A 21750-nucleotide genomic window follows, 5' to 3' on the forward strand; every position below is an offset into this window, starting at 1 on the left:
CATGATCATCCTGTAGAGACTTGCCAGACTGTGCACTTCATCCTCTGATGCATGAATGATTAAAAACACCACTTTTTTATTTTAAACATATATTCTAGAAATACAAATATTTTATAAAAATGTACGATTATCATTCTCTGTTTATTTTTTCTATTCAGCTTTATTTGTATGGCGCCACTTCACAACAATGTTGTCACAGGGCACTTTACATTCACATCATTTAAAGCCAATTTATACATGGCATTTATCACTGAGGTAAACTTGGTAATTATGTGTTTGTGTATATATATAAAAAATTAAATACAATTTTTTACTCTTCAGTGAGTGGCAGTGTGTTGGGCCACTCGAAACATAACATCCTCACTTATGAATATACTAGAAATCAGCCTTTAAAAAAGTGTCAGCTGTGGTGGAAAAGATGCATCAAAGGGTTAAAATGAGTGTTTTTGCACTTATTTGGCTTAAAAAGTACCAAACAGTTGTTCTGCTTAATGATGCAAATGGAAAAATTCAGTATTTAATTTTAATAAATTGTATAAAATAAATGTATAAAAAAACAAACAAACAAACCTACAAAAAGTCTGTTTCTATTTGCAATTTTAGAAGGTTGTGTGTATATAGATCAGCATTTTGAGGTTAAACTTCTTTGCTAAAAGTCACGCAGAGTTTTCACTTTTCTGAAAAAGAAGAACTTTATTTTCACTATTTTCTGGTTTAATCTTTTTTCTTATCAGACTATAGATTCTCTTTTTTTTTTCTTTTACTTTAATGTGTTTTATGTTGGATTGTTTTCCATTTCAGATGTTATCTAAGAACTGGAAATGTTAACAAAACCCTCAGTCTGGTCAACTGTTCCACATGAAGGATATGCTGTAAGACACCTGCAGGCTGAAACTGGTTCCTCATCCTTCAACACAAACAGTGTTTTTAACCTCAATGCACCTTATTGCGTCACGATCAGCCCTCGCTTCAATTATCCACATTAACGTCTGCTTTGCACATGCTGGGAATCTCCAAATAAGTACATTTCATCATCCCGGACAATACAGAGAGTCCGTCCCACTTCCTGAGACGGGACACTCCCTCAGCTGAGAAGCAATAAGTACCCTGTGGGTCAGCAGAGACAGGCAGAACAGCAGGACAGCTGATAACCAAGCAAACACACTTACAGCTACTTACAGGCTTTAACAGGTAAACAGCCTCTTCTCGTCTTGACTTTTTCTCTCTCTGAGAGGATTTTCTAACAGATATTTGCTTTTACTGTTCTTTAGAAGTTAAATAAAGCTACAGATGACGAAACTTGTTATGAATGAGTGACAGCAGCAGCATGCCAGATGTGTGATGCAGCTTTTCTGTCTTCCTGCAGACTTTATTCTGAAAAGATGGAATCTGAGATGACATGCAGCATGAGCAAGATGTGGAGCCAGAAGATGCCAGAAGGACTGGACTTGGAGATTTCCCATCATCCACTTACAATGAAGCACGTCGCTAAGCTCATCATCGCCATGGAGAGGCTGAAGGGGGGCAGGTCAGAGAGGGTGCTGAGCACCAGCTTCAGAGATGAAAACCTGCTCGACATCATGCTGGAAAGCATCATAGAAGGTAACCTCACAGACAAGACCTTGTTCCAGCACTGCTGTCTTTAGATACATAACCAGACTGCTAACCAGGTGTGTCTGCTTTTCCCTCAGAGCGAATAGTTTCTGACACGAGTTCAGAACCAGCTCAGTTCAGCAGAGCCAGAGAGTACCAGTGTACCGTGTCTGACGACCAGAAGAGGAGCTTGATTTTGGTCCAGAACAGCATGGAGCTCCATGCTGTTATGCTGCAGGGAGGCAGTGAGAACCGTAAAGGTAAATTCACATGATGTTTAGGTCTTAACGTGTCTTTTTGCATCATGCTGGATTTTCATGGGATAAAAATATAACTTTGAAATCTGCCTTTCTTAAATTAGAGTGTTTGTGTTGTCTTATTACTGAGGCTGATGGAGTTATTAAACCTGTGTCCTCAAATCTCTTTTCAGTTCATCTGAACATGTCAACCTATGTGAACGGCACCCTCAGCGCTGCAGCCAGGCCTGTAGCTCTGGGCATCAAAAACACAAACCTGTACCTGTCATGCCACATGGATGGCGACACGCCGACGCTTCACCTGGAGGTAAAACTCTCCCATCAATCAGTTGCAGGAGCTTATCTCACAAAGATGAAGAAACAAAAAAACTAAAAGTCAGGATTTAACACACATCTTTTGTCTCTTCAGGCAGTGGAGGACAAAAGCAGCCTCTCAACAATCAGCGCAGAAAGCGAGCTGGTCCGCTTTCTCTTCTACAAGCAGGACACGGGCTTGAACATCAGCACCCTCATGTCCGCTCGCTTCCCCAGCTGGTACATCAGCACGGCGACGGACGACAACAAGCCGGTGGAGATGTGTCAGGAGACGGCCAACCGCTACAGAAGCTTCAACATCCAGCGTCAGAGTTAAAACCTCCATGAGCGCGGTGTGGATCTCAGGTTCAGACAACCTCTGAGTGCTTCAGCGTGTGGAAGAAAATATTTCAAGTATTTATTATACAGACATGTGCGTATTTTACAGAGTATTTACTGTATGTACCAAGTACAGAAAGTGAAATGCTTGATGCATTGACATTGAAAAAAATGTCATCACAAGATGACGTCATTATGTTACACGATGAGCACTTTGTGTGATTGTTGTTCTGCCAGACTTGACATATTATTATTTCCTGATGGATTTATTTATTTTCTATTTATGCACAATATGAGTGTTTGTATTAATTTAATGATCTGCTCACTGAGAAGTATTGAAATAATATGCAACAAGTCTTGATTAAAACTTCATAGATAATTTAAATTTGTGATGATGTGCTCTATCGGGGTTTATTGAATGGTTGTGCAAAGTGACAGACAAAATATGTGAACATATTAATGTGAAGGATCACATTGTTAGGAGAGGGTAATTGGAGAAATATGCAAGATTTATGAACAAACAATGACCAGCAATAAGAATCTGACCAGTTTGTAATTCTGGTTTCCAGCCCCAAAACTGGATAAAAGATAAATAATAAGTATTACAACAAAGGAAACAACAATCCTCAATAAATAAATGTTTAAAATTACTTTATTTTCTCAAAGCAAAAAACAACAACAAAAGTTTCACCAGCAGGACAATTTCTTACACCTCAAAACAATGTCATTGTCAATTTCAGCTTTATTTGTATAGCATATTATAAAAGGTTTACTGCAGGAGATGCACATAGAATAAAGCACATACATACATATATACATACATATACACTGAAATAAGTATAAGATAATCAGTAACAATAAATACATAAAAGCAGAAAAATAATAAAAAAAAACAGATAAAACAGACTGCTTAGCCAAAGGCTAAGGTAAACACCTCTATAGAAGACATGTATTCTGTGGAGCACTATGCGCGAGTGTGTGGGCGTATACAGGTGTTAGTGCGTGCGTGTGTGGGCGCGGTTAGGTGTAAGTGCATGTGGGTGGCACAAAGTTTTAAAAGGTACACTCTCACTTGGGGAAATGGTTTTTGGGAGAGGCAGCTGGGTAGCCGTAATTTTTGTTGACCGTTTTTCGTTTTTCGCTTTTCTCCTTTGTAATTTGCTTTAGCCTTTTGTGTGTTTTCTTCAATATTATTCCGGTTTATTTTCTGTCAAGTCATCACAGCATGTTCTCTGTATATATAAAGCAACGCTGATCCCAATGAAAATAAACCATCTTAAAACGCAACTGGATCCAGCATCTCTTTGGAAGGACGAAGCGCGTCACCAATATTACAGGACCCAACACCTCTCAGCGGCTATAGGAAAAGGAAGCCGCAACAACCTCAAAACAATGAAACAGTGAATAGTGATATACATTTGGCCAAGATCAACATGAAATAAATTAGCCCATCACTCAGTTACTTACATATTAATGTCCAAAACGAACCACTTGTGGGAGTTTTATTAAAACTTGACCAGAGACATACATTCAGGCCCTGCTGAAAACTCCTCTGCTTCCCTGCTTGAAAGTCTAGAATATTTAGAAATAATCCTGCAAAGCTAAAATTCCTGGAGTTCAGAAGAAAAATTTGATTAAAAGTGCATTTCCTTACTTTATAATTGCAGGATTGATGCACTAATACAGACGTTCGCATTCTGTTTAATATTAAACATTGCAATCATTCTACTTGTTAAAGTTATAAAACAGACAAATGAGTGATGAGCGCTGTCTCATATTGTAGGAATGTCTGTGTATTTTTCACAGGGGATTTACAGGGTCATGGGTTTTGTATCAAATCTAGGATTTTGTCTTAAACTTCAAATTCAAACCTCTGAGTGACAATCTCAGGATCTGTTCTGGTCTCAGCACCATTAAGAACATCTACTGAGGGGACATCACCATCTGGATGAAAACTGCACAAAACAAGACTTCTTGACTCTTAAAAGTGTGGTTGGTTCAGCTGAGAGGACTACAAGAACCTGCCATCTCAACCTGCAGGGCATTTATGAAAAGCAGAGGCTTATAAAGATACTGAAGCAGCCCACACATGCTCTCCTCTCTGCTGCCATCAGGCCCACGTGTCTCCACTGCTTGCTGGCTGAGACAGAGAGGATGATGAAGAGCTTCTTTCCACCTGCTTTCTGCACAATTTGCACAATCCCTGCACACAAACAAACAATCCCCTTTGTTTTGTTTGTATAGTCTGCATAAGGTAAATGTTATATTTTTTCTCTATATTTTCTTTTGCATGAATATTTTCCTTATTTTGTGCTATTTGTCTTCAATGGTAGCAGGTAAATAGAATGATTTTAATGTAAAGTTGTTATGTTATTGTAATGAAACACTTTTATTTATCTTGCAGGATCGTAGGAAGTCGGCAAATAATGAACACACGCAAACTATTTGCCCCAATGATTAAATCAGCGTTTTATTAATCAGGCAGCACAAGAGCAAGCAATACATCATTGGTTAAAGCACTTGCAGTTTCCAGCTCTTACCGTAACGCGATCGGCTGGGGAGCCCACAACCCCGGTAGAGAGTGCCAAAACCAGCTGGGCGTCCTGATCAGATAGACCCGCAGCAGACTCCACCGAAGTCTGGGACTTGTCCACTTTATACCCGTGCACAAACAACACTGCGCGCGAGCAGGTAGAGAGGTGGCCAAACTTCCCCACAATACACACACACAGTGGCTGCGCAAGACTCAGCTGTTATTGAGTCCTCTCAACATTCTCATGACCTTTCATAAAGCAAACACAGTTGTTTTACAGAATGCAGCTGTGCATAGCCGAATAACAGGATGCAGCCGTGCACCGCTGCACGTAGGCAGTTACATAGAAATTAAATGAAGGCACACAACATCACAATATCAGTGTATCACACTTCAGTTATGTTATGTTATCATATCTTATTTTATATTATCTTATTGTTATACACCACAAAATGTGCTCAGCAGTAGGAATGGATGCTGTTAATGTTAAACTTTATTACACTTCCCCCTCACTAATCATGAACAAATGCCTGGTCTTATCCTTTGACAGTTATACTTCCTCTGTTTTAATTTTTCTTGTTTTTCTCCCCACTAGCATAAAATATCCTCACTAAGAGGACCAATGGAAACCTGTCAATCACCTTGCTGTACATGACCATGAATCTCACTTTGTAAATGATAGTGGTGTGTCAAACTAATTTGGACTTAATTATGCTGCAAAAACCCCAGCCACAGTTGATAACTAATGTACATTTAATTGCTATATCTTAAATGTATTTTTAAGTATTTTTAATGTATATTTTACCCTGTAATAAATTTAACTCTTGAGTTCTCCTCAGAAGAGGCTGAAACAGACTATTTTGGCGCCCCCTCGTGGCTCGTGGGAACGGTGCACTGACACGGTCATGAAAAGCAAAGGCTTCCACTGTGATTGCGCTGCAAAATGACGTTTTACTGAATTAGCTTTTAAAGCTGTTGGTAAACATTTATCACTGTTATTATCTATTGGTATTTATTGAATAAATGCACAGAGTAAAAACAAAATAATTTATTAAGAATGTTTTCAGTCAAATAAATTAGTATGTTTTGTAGGAGTTTAATGGACTCCTTGAAATTTTTTTTTAAAGAAGGAAACGCTAAATTAAGTGTTCCAGAAGTTGAATAAGCATATATTGAAGTTATTTTTTTTCTTCTTCATTTTCTGTTTTTTACATAATCAAACCTTTTATCATCTGCTTGGTTCTCCTACACATAGACATCACATGTACATAGACGCCGCATTGTATCACGGTGCAGTCTCATCGCGCCGCCATCTTGGATGGGTCTCCCGTGAGCCTCCAATGAATTTATAGGTCCAAGTCTATGGTCCAATCACAACAATCATTGCACAAATTTTTCTCACAGTTTGGTTTGTTACAAATGACAGAGATATTGTTATGATTATGTTATGATTAAATTAAATTGATACCATTCTAAATCAGTTCTTCCTTTTCACATTTCCAACAAATCCTAGAAATTTCATGAAAATCCGTCCATAAATTTAGTTATCTTGAACACAAACAGACAAACAAATAAAGCCGGTAAAAACATAACCTCCTTGGTGGAGGTAATTATGCTACCATGTAAAACTCTCTTTGTGAAGCATCAATATCATATTTTCCATAAACACCTCAAAGGAGTAAAATTTATCATTTGCATTTAGTACATTACTCACTGTGTTAACATTATTTATAAACCAGTTGTATAGAAAAGGGTTTTGTTTGTGTGTAATATATACGCGTTGTTCTACAGAAAACAGTTATATGGGGAAATTACATTGACTCTGCAGCAAGACTCGAAAGCAAAGACCCATCCAATATGGCGGCGACGCTAGTTCACTCCAGCGCGCAATGAGGCGTCTCTGTATATATGATGTCTATGTTCCTACAGCTCAGTGTTTGTTTACGTCTTTTGCTCCAATCAACGCAGTCGTTACACGCAAGCGCATTAGCTTTACAAATGTTTAAACTGACCAATCAGAGGAGAGAGCCAGCAAATTCAAACCCGGACACGCGAGCTCTGTTGTTATGGAGCAGTTTTAACGTGGAAACACCAGAAGCTGTTGGTGATCCACCGCGAAATTTTTTTTTTTTTTTAAATGTAAAGTTTGCTTTAAACTGAAAGAAGAATTTAATTCAAATTAAAATGGAGGCGAACAAACCGGTGCCAACACTTTCCAGAAAAGGTTAGAAAGCCTATTCATTTTGGGGAACGCTAGCTAAGTTGGCTAACAGCAGTGGACGCTAATCTGCATAGATGAGAAATGCTTTTCGTGATTATTTCTAACAAAATGTTATTTTGTTATCTAATTGACTTAGTTGCATTTTGCATATCACTGCTAAAAGCATATTATTTTAAAGTTAAGATCAAGCTAAGTGACTCCGACAGTTAAACATCTGGTCCCAATGCGAAGACTGAGCTTACTAGTGATGTTTTCTTCTGAATAACTCTGACAATTCAGTCAAAATCACGAATAAACTAAGGTAAAAACTATAGGTGGGTTTTCACATGGTGGCATGTTTCTTGAAAGTGTGAGTTGGATGCACATCCACATGATAATCTTAGACAAAACGGTGCCCTGCTGCAATATCTGCAGGTCTGAAAAACATTCACCAGTGTTGATTAAAGCCCCTCAACAAGTATGTTTGTGTTTTATTCTTATCTATCCTGCAGCAGACAACACTTTCTATTTGCATACCATTAAGTCATGTTGTGGTTTTGTTTATGTTTGAGAAAAAGTAAGACTTTTTCATCTGCTGGATAGCCTGCTTTAGTTTGCATGTACTTTAAAAAGTAGTATTTATTAACTAAATTCAACCTTCAACATTACCTGTTTTACCTTTTCAGTGATTGTTTACCTATATTTATTATGTGAGACATATCATGCCGTAAATGCATCATTATTAAAACACCAAATAGCTTCCTAGGCATATTGCGGTTTTTTTTTCACTGTTTTCTTTAAAATATTCCTTCACTTAGTTAAACATCAGACAATTTTTAACAGATGTTATTCTAATATATGTATATCTTTATGAATACAGAAATGCCAAAAAGAAATGAAGTGCTTATTCCCTTAATTTTGGCTCAAAAAGTAAATAAATCTGCAAACACACACACAAACAAATGTACTTTGAAGTAAATGAAGAACTGCACCACAATAATGATGGACATATATTTTGTTTTTAGTGTCTAAGGACATCTGCAGGCCAGAGAATGTAAAGATTTTGTTTTAATTTATGATATTCCTGAGTAAATTGTTATAAAATTCTGCATGTGCACAGATGCCACTGATCACCTTGAGCAACAAAATCTCTTTTAAATATGAATGTTTGCACTATAAAACACATTTTATCTTGTTTGGTAACATTAGAATGTAAATCTTGATAAATACACACCATTGTCTTGTTTGATTATGTTTCTTTATTAATTTAATTATTAATTTATATACCCATCCTATTATAAAATAATATCTGAACAGTTTTAAAAACTGAAATCCCAGTCCAACACCAGTTTCCTACACATATCAGCATCTGATAATTATTTTTATCCTACAATTTCCCAAGAACTTAAATACATTGTTTAATATTTATTAGTGAATTAATCAGATAATATTTCAGCTGACTTTTCCTCATGTTGAAACGCCACAGTGTGTGTGTGTGTGTGTGTGTGTGTGTGTGTGTGTGTGTTTGTTACTGACCTGCAGCTAGATGGCAGCAAGTTTCTCTGGATTCACTTTGCCCGGTTCTCTGCCAACTTTGGAGGGCATGGCGAGGCTGCACTTGTTCATGAGGGGATCATCTGGTATTTTTAACTGGTACCAGAAAACATGATCACATCACCCTGATTTTAGCTTCTCTCTACTGGCTGCCTTTACGTTTTAGAATTGAATTTAAGATCTTATTGTTTGTTTTTAAAGCTTTAAATGGACTGGCCCCTCAAAACATTACAGAATGCTTGCAAATTTACACCCCAGTTTGCACTTTGAGGTCTCACAGCCAGTCCCAGCTTGTGGTACCTAAGACGAGACTTAAGACTAGCGGGGGACAGGGCTTTCTCCGTAATCGGTCCTAGACTCTGGACTTCTCTGCTCTTCCATGTCTGAGTTGCCCCCACAATGGAGGGCTTTAAGGCTCGTCTAAAGGCCCACTTTTATTTTTTGGCTTTTAACCCTGTGTGAGTTGTGTGGTCCTCTGTGTCTTTTATTTGTTTTATTTTTCCTATTAATTATTTTATTGAGTGTTTATTTTTAACTGTTTTACCTGTTTTTATTATTTTAACGGCATTATTATTTCATTTTATTTTTATTTTGTGATATTCGACTCTCTGCAGCACTTTGATGACATTCTGTTTTCTAAATATTCTGCTTTATAAATAAAGTGGATTGGATTGAATCATAGTGCTTAGTTTAATCAGGAAGAAATTACTGTTGATCATCTGATGTGTTTATTAGATTATTGGACTTCTAATAACAACAACATACCTGTGTCATTTTCTGTTACAGAACTCCGTAAACAAAAACTGATGGAATACCTGGCAGCAAAAGGGAAGCTGAAACCTGCCAGTGTTAAGTAAGAGTACTACCCTGGATAAGATCCCATTGTTTATCAAATATATATCAAAGGCCTAATCAACCAGTGCTTTTCTCCTCAGGCCATGTGTCAGTGATTACTGCCAGGAAAACAAGCCTGTGACATCTGCACTGAAGGTAGGGTGTGGAATGAATCCCAAGCCCAGTGATATGTTAGTCAGAGTTGTTTAATGAAGTAACTGCAAAGAAAATTTTATGGATTCACAGGCAATTCTGGGGAAAGAGAACAAAGCTCCAGCCGAGAGGTTGAAATATAATGAATCAAGACATCAAACTTTGACTGCTCAGTCCAGCCAAGACCCTACCAGAAGAGCATTTAGTGCCGCTTACAGTACAAATGTAAAAGGCAACACACGCAATGGACAATATAACTCTGCTCGTTCACCATCAACATGTCTCCCAGCCCGGGCAAAACTTAATCACAACCCTGACCTCACCAGAACATACACCCTTGTGTCTTCAAAGTCCTATTTGTCCACAGCCAGCCTTCCCAGAAAGCAACCTAATGCAAGAATTCAGACATCTGCCAAAGCCCCTCCTGATGCAGCTCATAAGGGTGGGACAAAATGTAACTCCAAACCCAGCTTCAGCTCGTACAGTACTGCATCGTATCCAATGCAAATGACTGGTGCCATGTTGAGCGTTGGTCCGCTTGTCAAAACAAAAACAGGACTCATTCCTACGGTGACTCAACCAAGAATCACAAAGTCAAGTCTCACACACCGTCCTTCCACAGCAGGTCATAACACCACTACCACCACTTCTGCAGTTGTACAGAAGGTCCGGTCCAAAGGTACATCATCCCTCACCGTTTCCCAGAGGTCTGCAGTGGTTGCTTCTTCAGCTGTCAAAGCTGGGAATAAAATTCAAGCTCAGAACAAGCTGAAGTCGAACACCAAACCACCCCTGGATAAACAAACTCAGCCAAGTTCTAGAAGTCATTTATCAAGTGGTTTAAGAGCAACGTCCAGTTTAGCTACATGCAAACCAGAACTATCAAAGTCAGGATGCAGAGTAGTAAATATAAAACCAGCTTGTCAACCTGCAGACAGGCCTATGAAGGCTCGATCTGCCCCTGAAAGAGAGAAGAATGGGCAAGTTTTCAAAGTTGTGCCCCAGAGATCCTCAGCTCCAGCAAGCAGGTTCAGCTCCAGAGGCGTCAGTGCAGCTAACCGGACAGCCGGGACTGAACTGGGAGGGAAAACAAACGTAAATAAAGTGACACAAAACCAGGAAGAGAAGAGATCAGCAAATAGCTCTCAAATACAAGTACAGCCAAAGCAAAAGCCCCCAATGGTGTCACAGACAGTGCCACAGCCTTCCAGGACTATTACGCTCACACGCCGAGCTACAGACACAAAGACACCAAAAGTCCCAGTCAGGGTTGGTCCTCAGACAGAGGAGAAGAAACTGACTGCAGCCCAGGAAGAAAGGCTGTAAGTACACCAGTTCTACGTGTTTACTATGTCCCAAGTAGTGAAAACGTTAACTGCTGTGATTCATGATGTTTGGTTTATAGGAGAAAACTGCAAGAATGGCGGGAAGCAAAGGGAATTTCCTACAAACGTCCTCCAATGCCAGTGAAACCTCCAGTAAGGAGAACCGTGTCTTTACCTCAGCCTTTCTGGGCAGCCATGAAGGCTGAAGATGAGGCCCACTCCCTCATCTGCGCTGTGGACAGGTCCCTGGCTGACTGCATCAAACTGCTTGCAGAGGTATGATGAGTCTGGTGGAGTGGCTGTCTGATAGGGGTGGGAAAATCGAATCCAAAAATCTGGATTTTTTTGCTTCATAATTTAAAAATCAATATTTTGTTTAAAAAAAATCTATTAAAAAATGTTTGTCCTTTTTATTGTTTTTATTGATCTTTTTACTTGTCTTCTTGGGCATTATAGCAGCAGAATGATGGTCTGGCTACTGGGTTGTTTTTTCCTAATTGGAATCAAGAAAGAGACAAGCAAAAAAAAAAAGTTTTATACATTTATTTTGTTTTTAATCTACAAAAATCAGCAATATCGAAGAATTGTGAGAATCACAATTTAAAATGAATTGACACCCAAAAAAATCGGAATCGAATCGAATTGGGACAAAAGCATATTGTCACATCCCTAGTGTTTGATGTTATTATCCACCCATATTTTACATTTCAAACTTCATTTTTATGCATGTTGGAAATGGATCTGGATATTGTGTAATAAGTTCTGTGTGGTGAAAACAACTTTTTATGATCACATAAGCATTGTTTAAGCATTGTGTCAGCATTGTTTAATCCAGTGTTTCTCAGTTCCGGTCCTCAGACCCCCCTGCATGTTTTAGACATGATCATCCTCCAAAGCGCCTGAGTCAGAACTTTTAACTTCCTCATCAAGTTCTTTGCAGCCTGTTAATGAGCCTTTATTTCATTCAGGTGTGTTAAAGTAGGGTTGCCGATAAACCATGCAGGGCAGGTGGGCCTGAGGACCGGAATTGAGAAACACTGGTTTAATCGTGTAAAAGCTTGACACAGGCCCTAGAGATGATCCTCATAATTTATGTCCCCTTTAATGCAATACCTTGTTGGGGGATTTTATAGTTATGCAACTAATTTTTCTAAATCTGTCAAAGTGATGAATTACGAACCATTGCAGCTGAAAATGACACACAGTGCCGAGCAGACCAGTTTATACATGTGCAGTACCAATCACCAGTCAGGACACACATACCGGATGAATTTGAACGAGCGTGTGCTTTCAGACTTAACTGGTACAGAATATGTATATATCTTTACAAGTGCAAAGATGCAAATAAAAATTAAAGATGTAAAGTTTCAGAAAGACCCACAGTCCACTCAAGGTAAGACAATCGGAGAAGTTTATGTTAATATTGATCATATCGGTATGACATATGATATTTGCATTGATAGGTTTGGAAGTGCCACTTTCTGGCAGCTTCATTTTAATGACCTCTGGTACAACCACAGGGCTGCCCTGCAGACCAGGTGAAGGAGGTTCTGTCACGACTGCCTGCAGTGTCCCAGAAGTTTGCCAAGTACTGGATCTGTCGAGCTCGCCTTATGGAGCAAGAGGGCAACCTGGACGTCCTGCCCATGTTTGAAGAGGCTGTTCGTGTTGTGTTGGAGGTAAGACATCCACGACACTGAAGACTTCTGAGTGCTGTCCTGAAAGGTGATTTATTTTGCAGTAATTTTGTGGATCTTTTAGCCTAATTCAAAGTCTGTAACACCATCATGCTGACACATATTTAAGGGTTTTAGGGGCAGGTTGCTGATTATGTTACAGCCTAACGCTAAACGCAAGGAATCTTGAACCTTCCTGGTTACTTATGCCTCTTTTCCATTAGTATCAGCTTGTCTCAACTTAACTCGCCTCAACTCATCTCAGCTTGGTCCTGTTTTTTTTCCATCACAGTTTAGTCCAGCTCTAAAATGGGTGGGGTGTGTGGGAAATCACTGTGTCGTCAGTATTGTGCGCGACAAAAAAAAACCGACCCGACTAATACAAGATGGAGGACCTAGAGGTAATATATCTGCTACTTGGTCTGTGGCTAGTTTTCAGCAACAAAATAAAAAAAGAGAACGGGGGCTGCAAGCAGTTAGTGCTAACTGATTCATTCATTCATTCATTCATTCATTCATTCATTCATTTTCTGAACCGCTTAATCCAATTCAGGGTTGCGGGGAAGCTGGAGCCTATCCCAGCTGGCTTTGGGTGGCAGGCTAACTGATATTAACTGATATTAGCTGACATTAATGGTCAAAATGCAGAAGAGTATGAAAACATCACCCATCAGTAACTAGCTGTTATTATTGTTCTTATTTCTTCCTCTACACCAAATAATAACCAATGTAAACAATGGAAATCCACTCACCATCCACCAATACACTCTCCAACACGTGGCCGAATCAACACCAGTTGTCTTCCCATTGCTTGCCGGTCGCTGACCATAAATCGCATCTATTTGTTGGAACCACTTCCAGTCTCGTCTGTTTGAACCACTCCGACCATTGGGGTTCTTGACCTGCCGATAGTCACTTTTGAGCTTTTTCAGCTTTTCTCGACACTGCTGGAGACTCCTTTGGTACCATTGTGCAGCCATTGAATCAGAAAGCTCTTAATAGATATTTTTATTCCTTGTCACTCCATCTAGTTCCTTCTGTATCCTTTCCTCAGCAACCAAGCAAAGAAATGTCTCCACCTCAGTGTTGGACCACAAACAGACTTTTGTAGCGCAATTGCTTGTCACGTAATGTAAGCAACTTGCGAGTTGGAGTCATTGATGCCAGTGATGTCACTCTCTGATCCTGACCTCTGATTGGCCCGATTGGATGCGCCCCTGACCAATAGCGGCATGCAGTCTGGCGACGTCACACACAATCCGACTCAGCTTGCTTAGAACCTGGGTTTTGAGGAGTTACAAAAAAAGTACTGGTAAACGGGTACAAAAGCTGATTGGAAAACCCTACAAACCGAGCCGAGGCGAGTTATGTTGAGACGAGCTGATACTGATGGAAAAGGGCCATTAGTTTTATATACAGCCCTAAAAAAGTAACTAGATACCACTACAGCTCATTCCTAAATCAGCATCTGTGAGTATTACCAAAAATTAAATTTCATCACAGGCAGAGGATGAAGAATTTATCACCAAATGGTATGACAGCAAACATCATTCGAGAGCTGTCGGCTGGCATTAGGTGACCTTCAAACTCAGTGGCAAACTGAGGCTGGGATGAAGAACAAGCAAGAAGGCCTCTGTTGGTCTGAAGTCACCTAAAGCCAGAAAAATAATCAGATTTACGGCAAGGTTTTAAAAGGACAGCAGGAAGTGGATGGTAGAAGACTGGAGTGGCCCAGGGTCCTTTCAAATCGTAACACATTTCTAGTTCAGCTGATCTCACTTTGTTTCATTTCAATAACAGTTTGAGAAATTAAAATACTGTTGAATATGTGAAAACATACAAACTTGCACATACAAGACGCTCAGTAAAAAAAAAAAAACCAATTCATGGAATAAAACGCTGCTACAAGGACTAACGTAAGTGCTCCTGTGAGGAAATTCCTCTTTATAACTTTAGCTACAGGCTAGTGGCTAGCTGAATGCTAGCGTCTTCTGCTTGTTGGAGTTTGATAAAAAACTTAGTGGTAGGAAACTATTTTGCAATGAACTTCCCATTTGTTAGAGTCACTGGCATATTAACCTTTAACCGTTAAAACTCTGAGCGAAGTTCAGCTATTTTAAGGGGCTCAACCTCTGTAAATATCGTCAACGTAAGGAGGAAAAGTCTCAGGAAAATAAATGATCAGCAGATTTAGCACAGTGAAGGCCAACACCCTAAAAAACCCTCAACAGAAAATAATTTATTACTAACTGTGCTTTGTAGAAGTACCAGCAACCAAGCCTTGACAAACCATTTACTTATTTCCGCGTTCTAAGAAGTTTTCTTGCTATTTATAGTTAGTTAGATAGTTGCTAGTTATGCTATTTATGCTACAGTTATATGGGGAAACTGCATTGACTCTGCAGCAAGACTCGAAAGCAGAGACCCATCCAATATGGCGGTGACGCTGGTATGCTACTTACCTACTTTCATCATATGTCCTTATCGATTTATTCAGCCACTGAGGACAATTATTTCTACTCTTTTTAGGCAGATATTGGGCATTTGTGTCACTTGCTGCTCTGTGGTTGCTCTTGATTAGTCATTCTCAGCTATTTATTTATTTATTATAGATTTATTTCAGACAGGTCAAAATACTTATATAGTCATACCCTTACTGACTGTCTCTTGGAAAGAAAAACCTGGTTCACCTCAGAATTCCTAAATTTAACAGCAATACAACTGAACTCTTACTCATTGTCACCAAATCCAACCTGGAAAAAAATCAAACCATTTTTCATTTCCATCGATGGTGCCTTCATCTCCCCCTCCCCTCAGGCAAAGAGTTTGGGTGTCAATCCTCGACAGTTCTCTCTCCTTAACTTCACACATCAATGACATCATCCACTGCGCCTATTTCACCTCCGCAACATCCACCACCTCCGTCCCTCTCTCACTTCTCACCCCACTTCTGTTCTTGTCCACACCCTCATTACCTCTCGCCTTGACTACTGCAACTCCCTCCTGTTTGGTCTCCCTCACAAAACTCTCCATGAACTACAACTGGTCCAAAACTCTGCTGCCCGCATCATCACACACACACCCTCCATAAACCACATCACACCGGTCCTCCAACAGCTTCACTGACTCCCCATCTCTCACCGCATCTTCTACAAAATCCTGTTCCTCACATTCAAAGCCATCCACAACCTCGCCCCTCCATACCTGACTGATCTTATTCAAATCAGCTCACCTGCCCACTCCCTCCAGTCTTCCTCCTCTCTCCAGCTCTCCGTCCCTCCTGCCCGACTCGTCACTATGGGGAGCAGGGCATTCAGCTCTGGAACTCTCTCCTCCCTGACCTCCGCAACACCGACTCACTCAGAGACTTCAAATCCAGACTCATCTGTTTAGACAAGCCTACTCACTTCACCCATAACTGTCTTTTAATGTCTGTTTTAATGCTTGTTGTTTTCAACTTGTTTTAATGCAATTTTATCATGTGTGATGTAAGGCGACCTTGAGTGTCTAGAAAAGCCCTAGAGTGTCTAGAAACAAATAAAATGTATTATTATTATTATACATATGTCTACATTTACACACATACACGTACCTACATACAGGCGGTCCTCGACTTACTTTGTTTCGACTTTATGATGCTCATTAAATTAATGTGAATAATAAAAAAAAAAGTTTCAAAGTTACAAGGGTCCTCATAAGCTCTTATGACAGGTGACACGGAGGCTGAGACGGCGCCTCAGGGTGGATTTTAATTGCCTGTGCTGTTTTTCTGTTCGTATGATGTATAATACGTGTATTTAGATAGTTATTTAGTGATCAATGGGCAATATGGGGTATTTGAGGATAGAAATCCAACTTATGCAGAATTTTCGGGTTACATTGCGGCAGTAGGAACGGAACTGGTTCGTAAACCAAGGACCGCCTGTATATACATTTACAGTACATACTTACATACATACCTTCATACATTTGACATCTAGATATACCCATGTACTAAGCTAACAAGTCCAAAAAGGGTTAGGAAGAAGTATAACTTATGTGGTCCTTCTTCTTCACCAATGATTAATCATTACACTTAATAATCATCCTGTTTCCTGATCCCGGTGTTGTCAAAAGAGCGTGTATATATGTAAAATCTTCTAGTGTGTCTGGAAAGGCCTTTTCAGACATAAGATGCACTAAATTAATGGTTTCATCAATTTCCATTCCAGGGAAAGCACTAAGACATTGGCTGAATTACTGTTCCTAAATGGTGGCTGGACAGAGCCACGTGATACTGGGAACTAGGGGTGGGAAAATCCAATTGAAAATCCAATTGAAAAAGCGAACAACAATTTTGTCACAGGAAAATAAACAAACGTAAGATGGAAAAGATGCAACTTAGTGCGCCTCATCAATATCTCCCGTGCTTAGCCTGCCGCAGCAGAAGATGATGATGGCATTGGACAGTTATCTGCAACACACGGCACATTTGAATGCAGCCCAACTACCTTTTAATCCTCCCACCCCACCACACACACACACAGACTCACAGAAATACATGCACACACACATTTATATTGTGTATAAAATCTGTAAAAACTTGTGGTTGAAGACATAAGAACCAAGTCAGGAAACACTGTCTCACCGGGTGCCGTTTACAACTTAAAGCCAGAACGCCGCCACCTGAGGTGGCCACCTGGCCACAGGTCAGTCAGAGCCCCACAGCAGCGAAGTACTGCGACACACACACACCTCGCCAGACCAAGCCAATGCCCACCATGAGGAATCCTGGCCAGAACCAATCCTGGACTGACAGTCGCAGCATTTATTGGCTTTCAGCACCTCGTGACTGTGATCATAAAGTACATGAAATTATTCATACTGATAAGAAGGAGTATGTTTACATATTTCTGTGAATAAGTACTGAAGCAAAGTGAATGTCTACTCATCTGATTTAATCTCTGTGCTTGTTTTATTGCAGCCAGTTGACGAGCTGCGGACGGTAGTGTTTGACATCCTGAAGAAAAAGGATGAGATTCAAGGTAGACAACCCTTTTATATTCTATTTTTTATTATTATCTTCTTCTTAAAATGGGCTCATTCTGCTGCACATTTACTTGATTGTCCTTGTCTTCTCCGTGTCTTTATTTTTGCTGCTAGTTTTTAATTTATTGTCCATGTTTCTCACATGAATGATCACATGAATAAGCCAGTTCCAGCAAACAAGCCGCGTCTGTGTGTTTCTTCTCCCACAGTGTTGAAGTTGAGCTGATTCAGTTGCTTCCTGTTGTAAAAATAACATTATTTTCTTTTTGTAACCAGCATCTGAAGAAAAAAAGGAGGAAGACCATGTTGCAACATCTGAAAGTACTCCAGAAAACCCAGCGATGACCCCAAAACCCGCCAGAGCTCTCATCAATGGGGAGCGGGGCGGCTCGTCTGTTGTCAAGTACAAGATAACGGCGACGCCTGGGTATGTTTGTACTTCTACACTGCCTGTCAGAAATCTGTACACTCTCACATTTCATGGGCTGTCATTGCATCTGTATTTGCTTTGGCGTGGTTTCAGCAAGCTTTTGCAATGTCGCATTTTTTCCACCAAGTGTTGCGTTGGGTTTTAACCGGACTCGGTGGAGGCCATTCTGTCTGTGAAAACCACTGAATCCCGGTGCTGTCGCCCTGGCATATGGCCGTGCCATCAGGAACGATAGAATAACCTGCTCAGGTAGTCAGCTGTAACATAAACATGACTTGATCTGATTGAACTGCAGCAGCTCCAGATCATAGACGGCACCAATGGGCTTGAACAGTCGACACTCGGCATGGTGGCCGCATCACTTCATCTTTGCTCAGTCGCTGCCATCCCCCTGGAACAGGATCTGTCTGGACCAAGCAGCAACCTCCGGTGGTTAAAAGTGAAGCCTATGCAGAAGTGCATAAAACTGCAGATCCCCCTTCATCCACTAGGGGCTCCAAAACAGAGCAAATCCCCATAGACTCCCATGTTAAAAAGACCAACTTCACAGAAGACATAAACATGTTTATAGCCTGGTACAAATAAATATTTTAGGTTTAATATGTCAGGTTTACCTTCATGACAACTGTGGGGGGAGGGAATTTTTTTCTAACTCGCCCATTTAAAAGTTATTTAATCTCAAAATTGGTATATTTAGGGGCGTGTCCTTTTGATTGACATGTACCCGATCTTCCACTTCAAGTAAGAAGATTGTAGAACAACCGCGGTAGCCGGTTAACAACGTGACTTAGCTTTAGCCCGCTTACCTCCGTTAGCTGGTAAGCTCCTGTTAGCTCCGAGTTAGCACGGTTAGCTCTTAGTTACAGAAAGCTCGGAGTTCCCTCGATGTCAATCATCCACCATGACGCTCACAGCCTCCCTCTCAGCTCCACCTCTTTGCCCATATTTGTATTTTCCGGGCGAGACGACACGCATGCCCCTGCCAAGATGATGATGGTAGGAACCGCCCACCAAGCTTCAATTCAGCTCTTCAGAAACCTACGGGTGATGTCACGGAGGCTCCGCCCATCTCTTTATATACAGTCTATGGTGTGAACCCATCAGACAACACAATCTTTTTCTGTTGAGTTCAGTCTTCATGCTTCCTGACTGATTGAAGCCTTTTTCTTCAGCTAGTCTCACTGGTTAGCGGTTTTCTTAAGGCTGTGCAGCTGTTCCGTCCCAAACCTTTGAGTTCCTTTTGTGAAATGCTCTTCATGTTACTCTTATTTTGTTGTTACGGATCCCTTGAATTTATGTTTGATCAAACTAAATCAGGATTTTTCTCCTTCCCTATTTCTTCCTTGCAGATGCTGGTTCCTCTCTATCCAGTTTTGAACCCAGTTTTAATTGTTTTGAGTTGTTGCAGCACTTCTCAGATGTTTCTTTGCCAAATATTTTGACTCTTGTGAAACAGATGAAAATCTTCCCACACTGTGTGTCTTCTGACTTTTTCTTTTAAAGACATGAGCAGCTACGTTGTACCAGCCTTTTCCATGTTACTTTTAAAGGCAGGAGCAGCGCGGACTGTCTGATTTTTGTACGCACTCCCAAAACCCAAATAAAATAAAAAAGGAAAGGATTTAGAAAATTACAAATAATTTATTTTTCTTTAAACAAAAAAAAACAAAACAAAAAAAAAAATCAAGGTGTATCATTATATATTTTTTCCAGTTAACAAAAACCAACAAAACGCCTGAAAGTGGAAAAAGAAAAAATGCCTTCATCCTGTCTCACGCCACCTGACACTGATTTCCAACCAAAAAAGAAAACCAACATCGCCCCAGACGTGACATAAATGACCTGTGTTTCCTCACCGTTCTCACACTCATCAAAATGCTAAATAACAGACTTTAAATAAAAATCTATCTGTGTAATATAACCTTATATACTAAAATTAATACAAAAATAATTTAACTTCCATAAGAGCCATTTCTCATGAAAGAAAACAAAAAAACAGATAAATGGCCTCTACATACTTATTGCATTAGTTAGGATTAAATAACTAGATTTGCTTAGTTAAGTCCAGGTCGTGTCTGTTTAACTTCCAGCAGCTAAATATTAAAACTTTGTCACCCAAATCACTTCGTTATGAACATGCATGATGTTTTTACACGCTTTGCTGTGTTCCTCCTTGTTTTCTTCTTCGTGTGTTCCCTCTTTACGCATTTCACTCATGTTTGATCTACCTTTAAATGCACTTCCTGAATTCTCGTCACGTGAACTCGAAGGTTTGAGAAGCACGGCGGCACGTCCACGTTGAGCTACTGTGGATTGTAACAATGGAGTCTGTAGAAATCTTACAGAGAAAGATGATGAAAAATAAAGTTATAAGATTTGGCAGCTGTGATAAAAAGCTGATGTTCTTTAACACAGTAGAAACTGTTTGGATAAATTTGAATTATATTTGATTGTTTTATTTCACATGTCCTTCAGTGGCCCTCCCAGCCAACAGAGAGACGCCATACGGCTCAACGGACAGGAGGTCCGCTTCTTCACCCCGGTGCGACGTTCTGTGCGAATAGAGAGAGCCTCCCTCCGATACCCAACCTCCCTGCAGGACCACGACGTCTGTGTCGCCTCCTACAACGATCTGATCTCCGAGGAGGACGGCGAAAGATGCGAAGAACCGAAAAACGGCAAAAGCGGTTCGTCGCCCAGCGACACACTGTACATTTACAGAGAGAACGAAGCACTAAAAGATAAAGTGTTCGTCCAGCTTGTCTACGATGAGGACGCGTAGCCTCGTCTGCAGCTCGTCTGCAGCTTTCGCAGTTAAAAAGAAATACCTGCATAAAACAAAACATGACAAGGAGACAAAAGGTTTAGCTGCAAGTGTATTCTGAGATGTCAGATTTCACAGAATGAAAGGTGGATGTGGTTTCTGTAAAGACAGCGTGGGGGGAGGGTGGTGTTTATTTATTCATCTTGCTTTTTGGGAGGTTGCTTCTTTTATTTTATTAGAATGAAAAAATGATGCTTTGTAAATAGTAATGTGCTTTTATTAAACTGATAAATGTGCTCATTGATGGTTGTCTAACACGTGGTGAGAAGAACCAGTTTTACGCACTGACAGTCAGCAAACACACACACACACACACACACACACACATACACAGACAGCTGAAACAGAGGCAAGTCAGGCAAATAAAGGTTTCCCCACCCTGTAGGAGATGTAGAGTGAGACATGAATTAATGACGTTCCAGAAAAGTGTTTTGTTTTTCATGTTTTCAGAATGAGTTGGAATAAAGTCATCTGAAGCATGTGTGTAAAACGTGGGTTTTCATCATAAAAACATGTCATCACGATTTAGTTTTTGTCAGTCATCCCTTAACCCCACAGTCAATAATAGGTAATGATCAATGATGGGTTCTATCACTGATCTAAAGTTACTTTGTTCCTGTTTTTAACAAACGAGTCTTTGTTATAACTGCAGCAGTTGCAGTGACGTCTTGGCTCACGTACACAGAGTCCTGTTGAACAAGTTTCCGGTC

General features: G+C 40.1%; 2 protein-coding genes across 2 annotated transcripts; both read left to right on the top strand.

The window, feature by feature from the left end:
• Positions 1-1382: 1382 nt before the first annotated feature.
• Positions 1383-2481, top strand: LOC306763770 (interleukin-1 beta-like; the record flags this gene model as incomplete). Its single annotated transcript, XM_079250667.1, has 4 exons — positions 1383-1602; positions 1692-1853; positions 2024-2157; positions 2260-2481. 4 exons carry the CDS (start codon positions 1383-1385, stop codon positions 2479-2481), a joined length of 738 nt encoding a protein of 245 aa, XP_079106793.1.
• Positions 2482-8762: 6281 nt separating this feature from the next.
• Positions 8763-20998, top strand: ckap2l (cytoskeleton associated protein 2-like; the record flags this gene model as incomplete). The annotated part of the gene is made up of 10 exons (XM_079251200.1): positions 8763-8856; positions 9557-9623; positions 9706-9760; positions 10125-10236; positions 10692-11079; positions 11163-11358; positions 12603-12761; positions 17722-17782; positions 18063-18213; positions 20692-20998. The coding sequence occupies 10 exons, from the start codon at positions 8763-8765 to the stop codon at positions 20996-20998; spliced, it is 1590 nt and encodes a 529-aa protein (XP_079107326.1).
• Between the last annotated feature and the right edge of the window lie 752 nt (positions 20999-21750).

This window comes from Telmatherina bonti, assembly GCF_933228915.1.
Source record: "Telmatherina bonti genome assembly, chromosome: 13".
In the NCBI taxonomy this organism is placed as follows: domain Eukaryota; kingdom Metazoa; phylum Chordata; class Actinopteri; order Atheriniformes; family Telmatherinidae; genus Telmatherina; species Telmatherina bonti.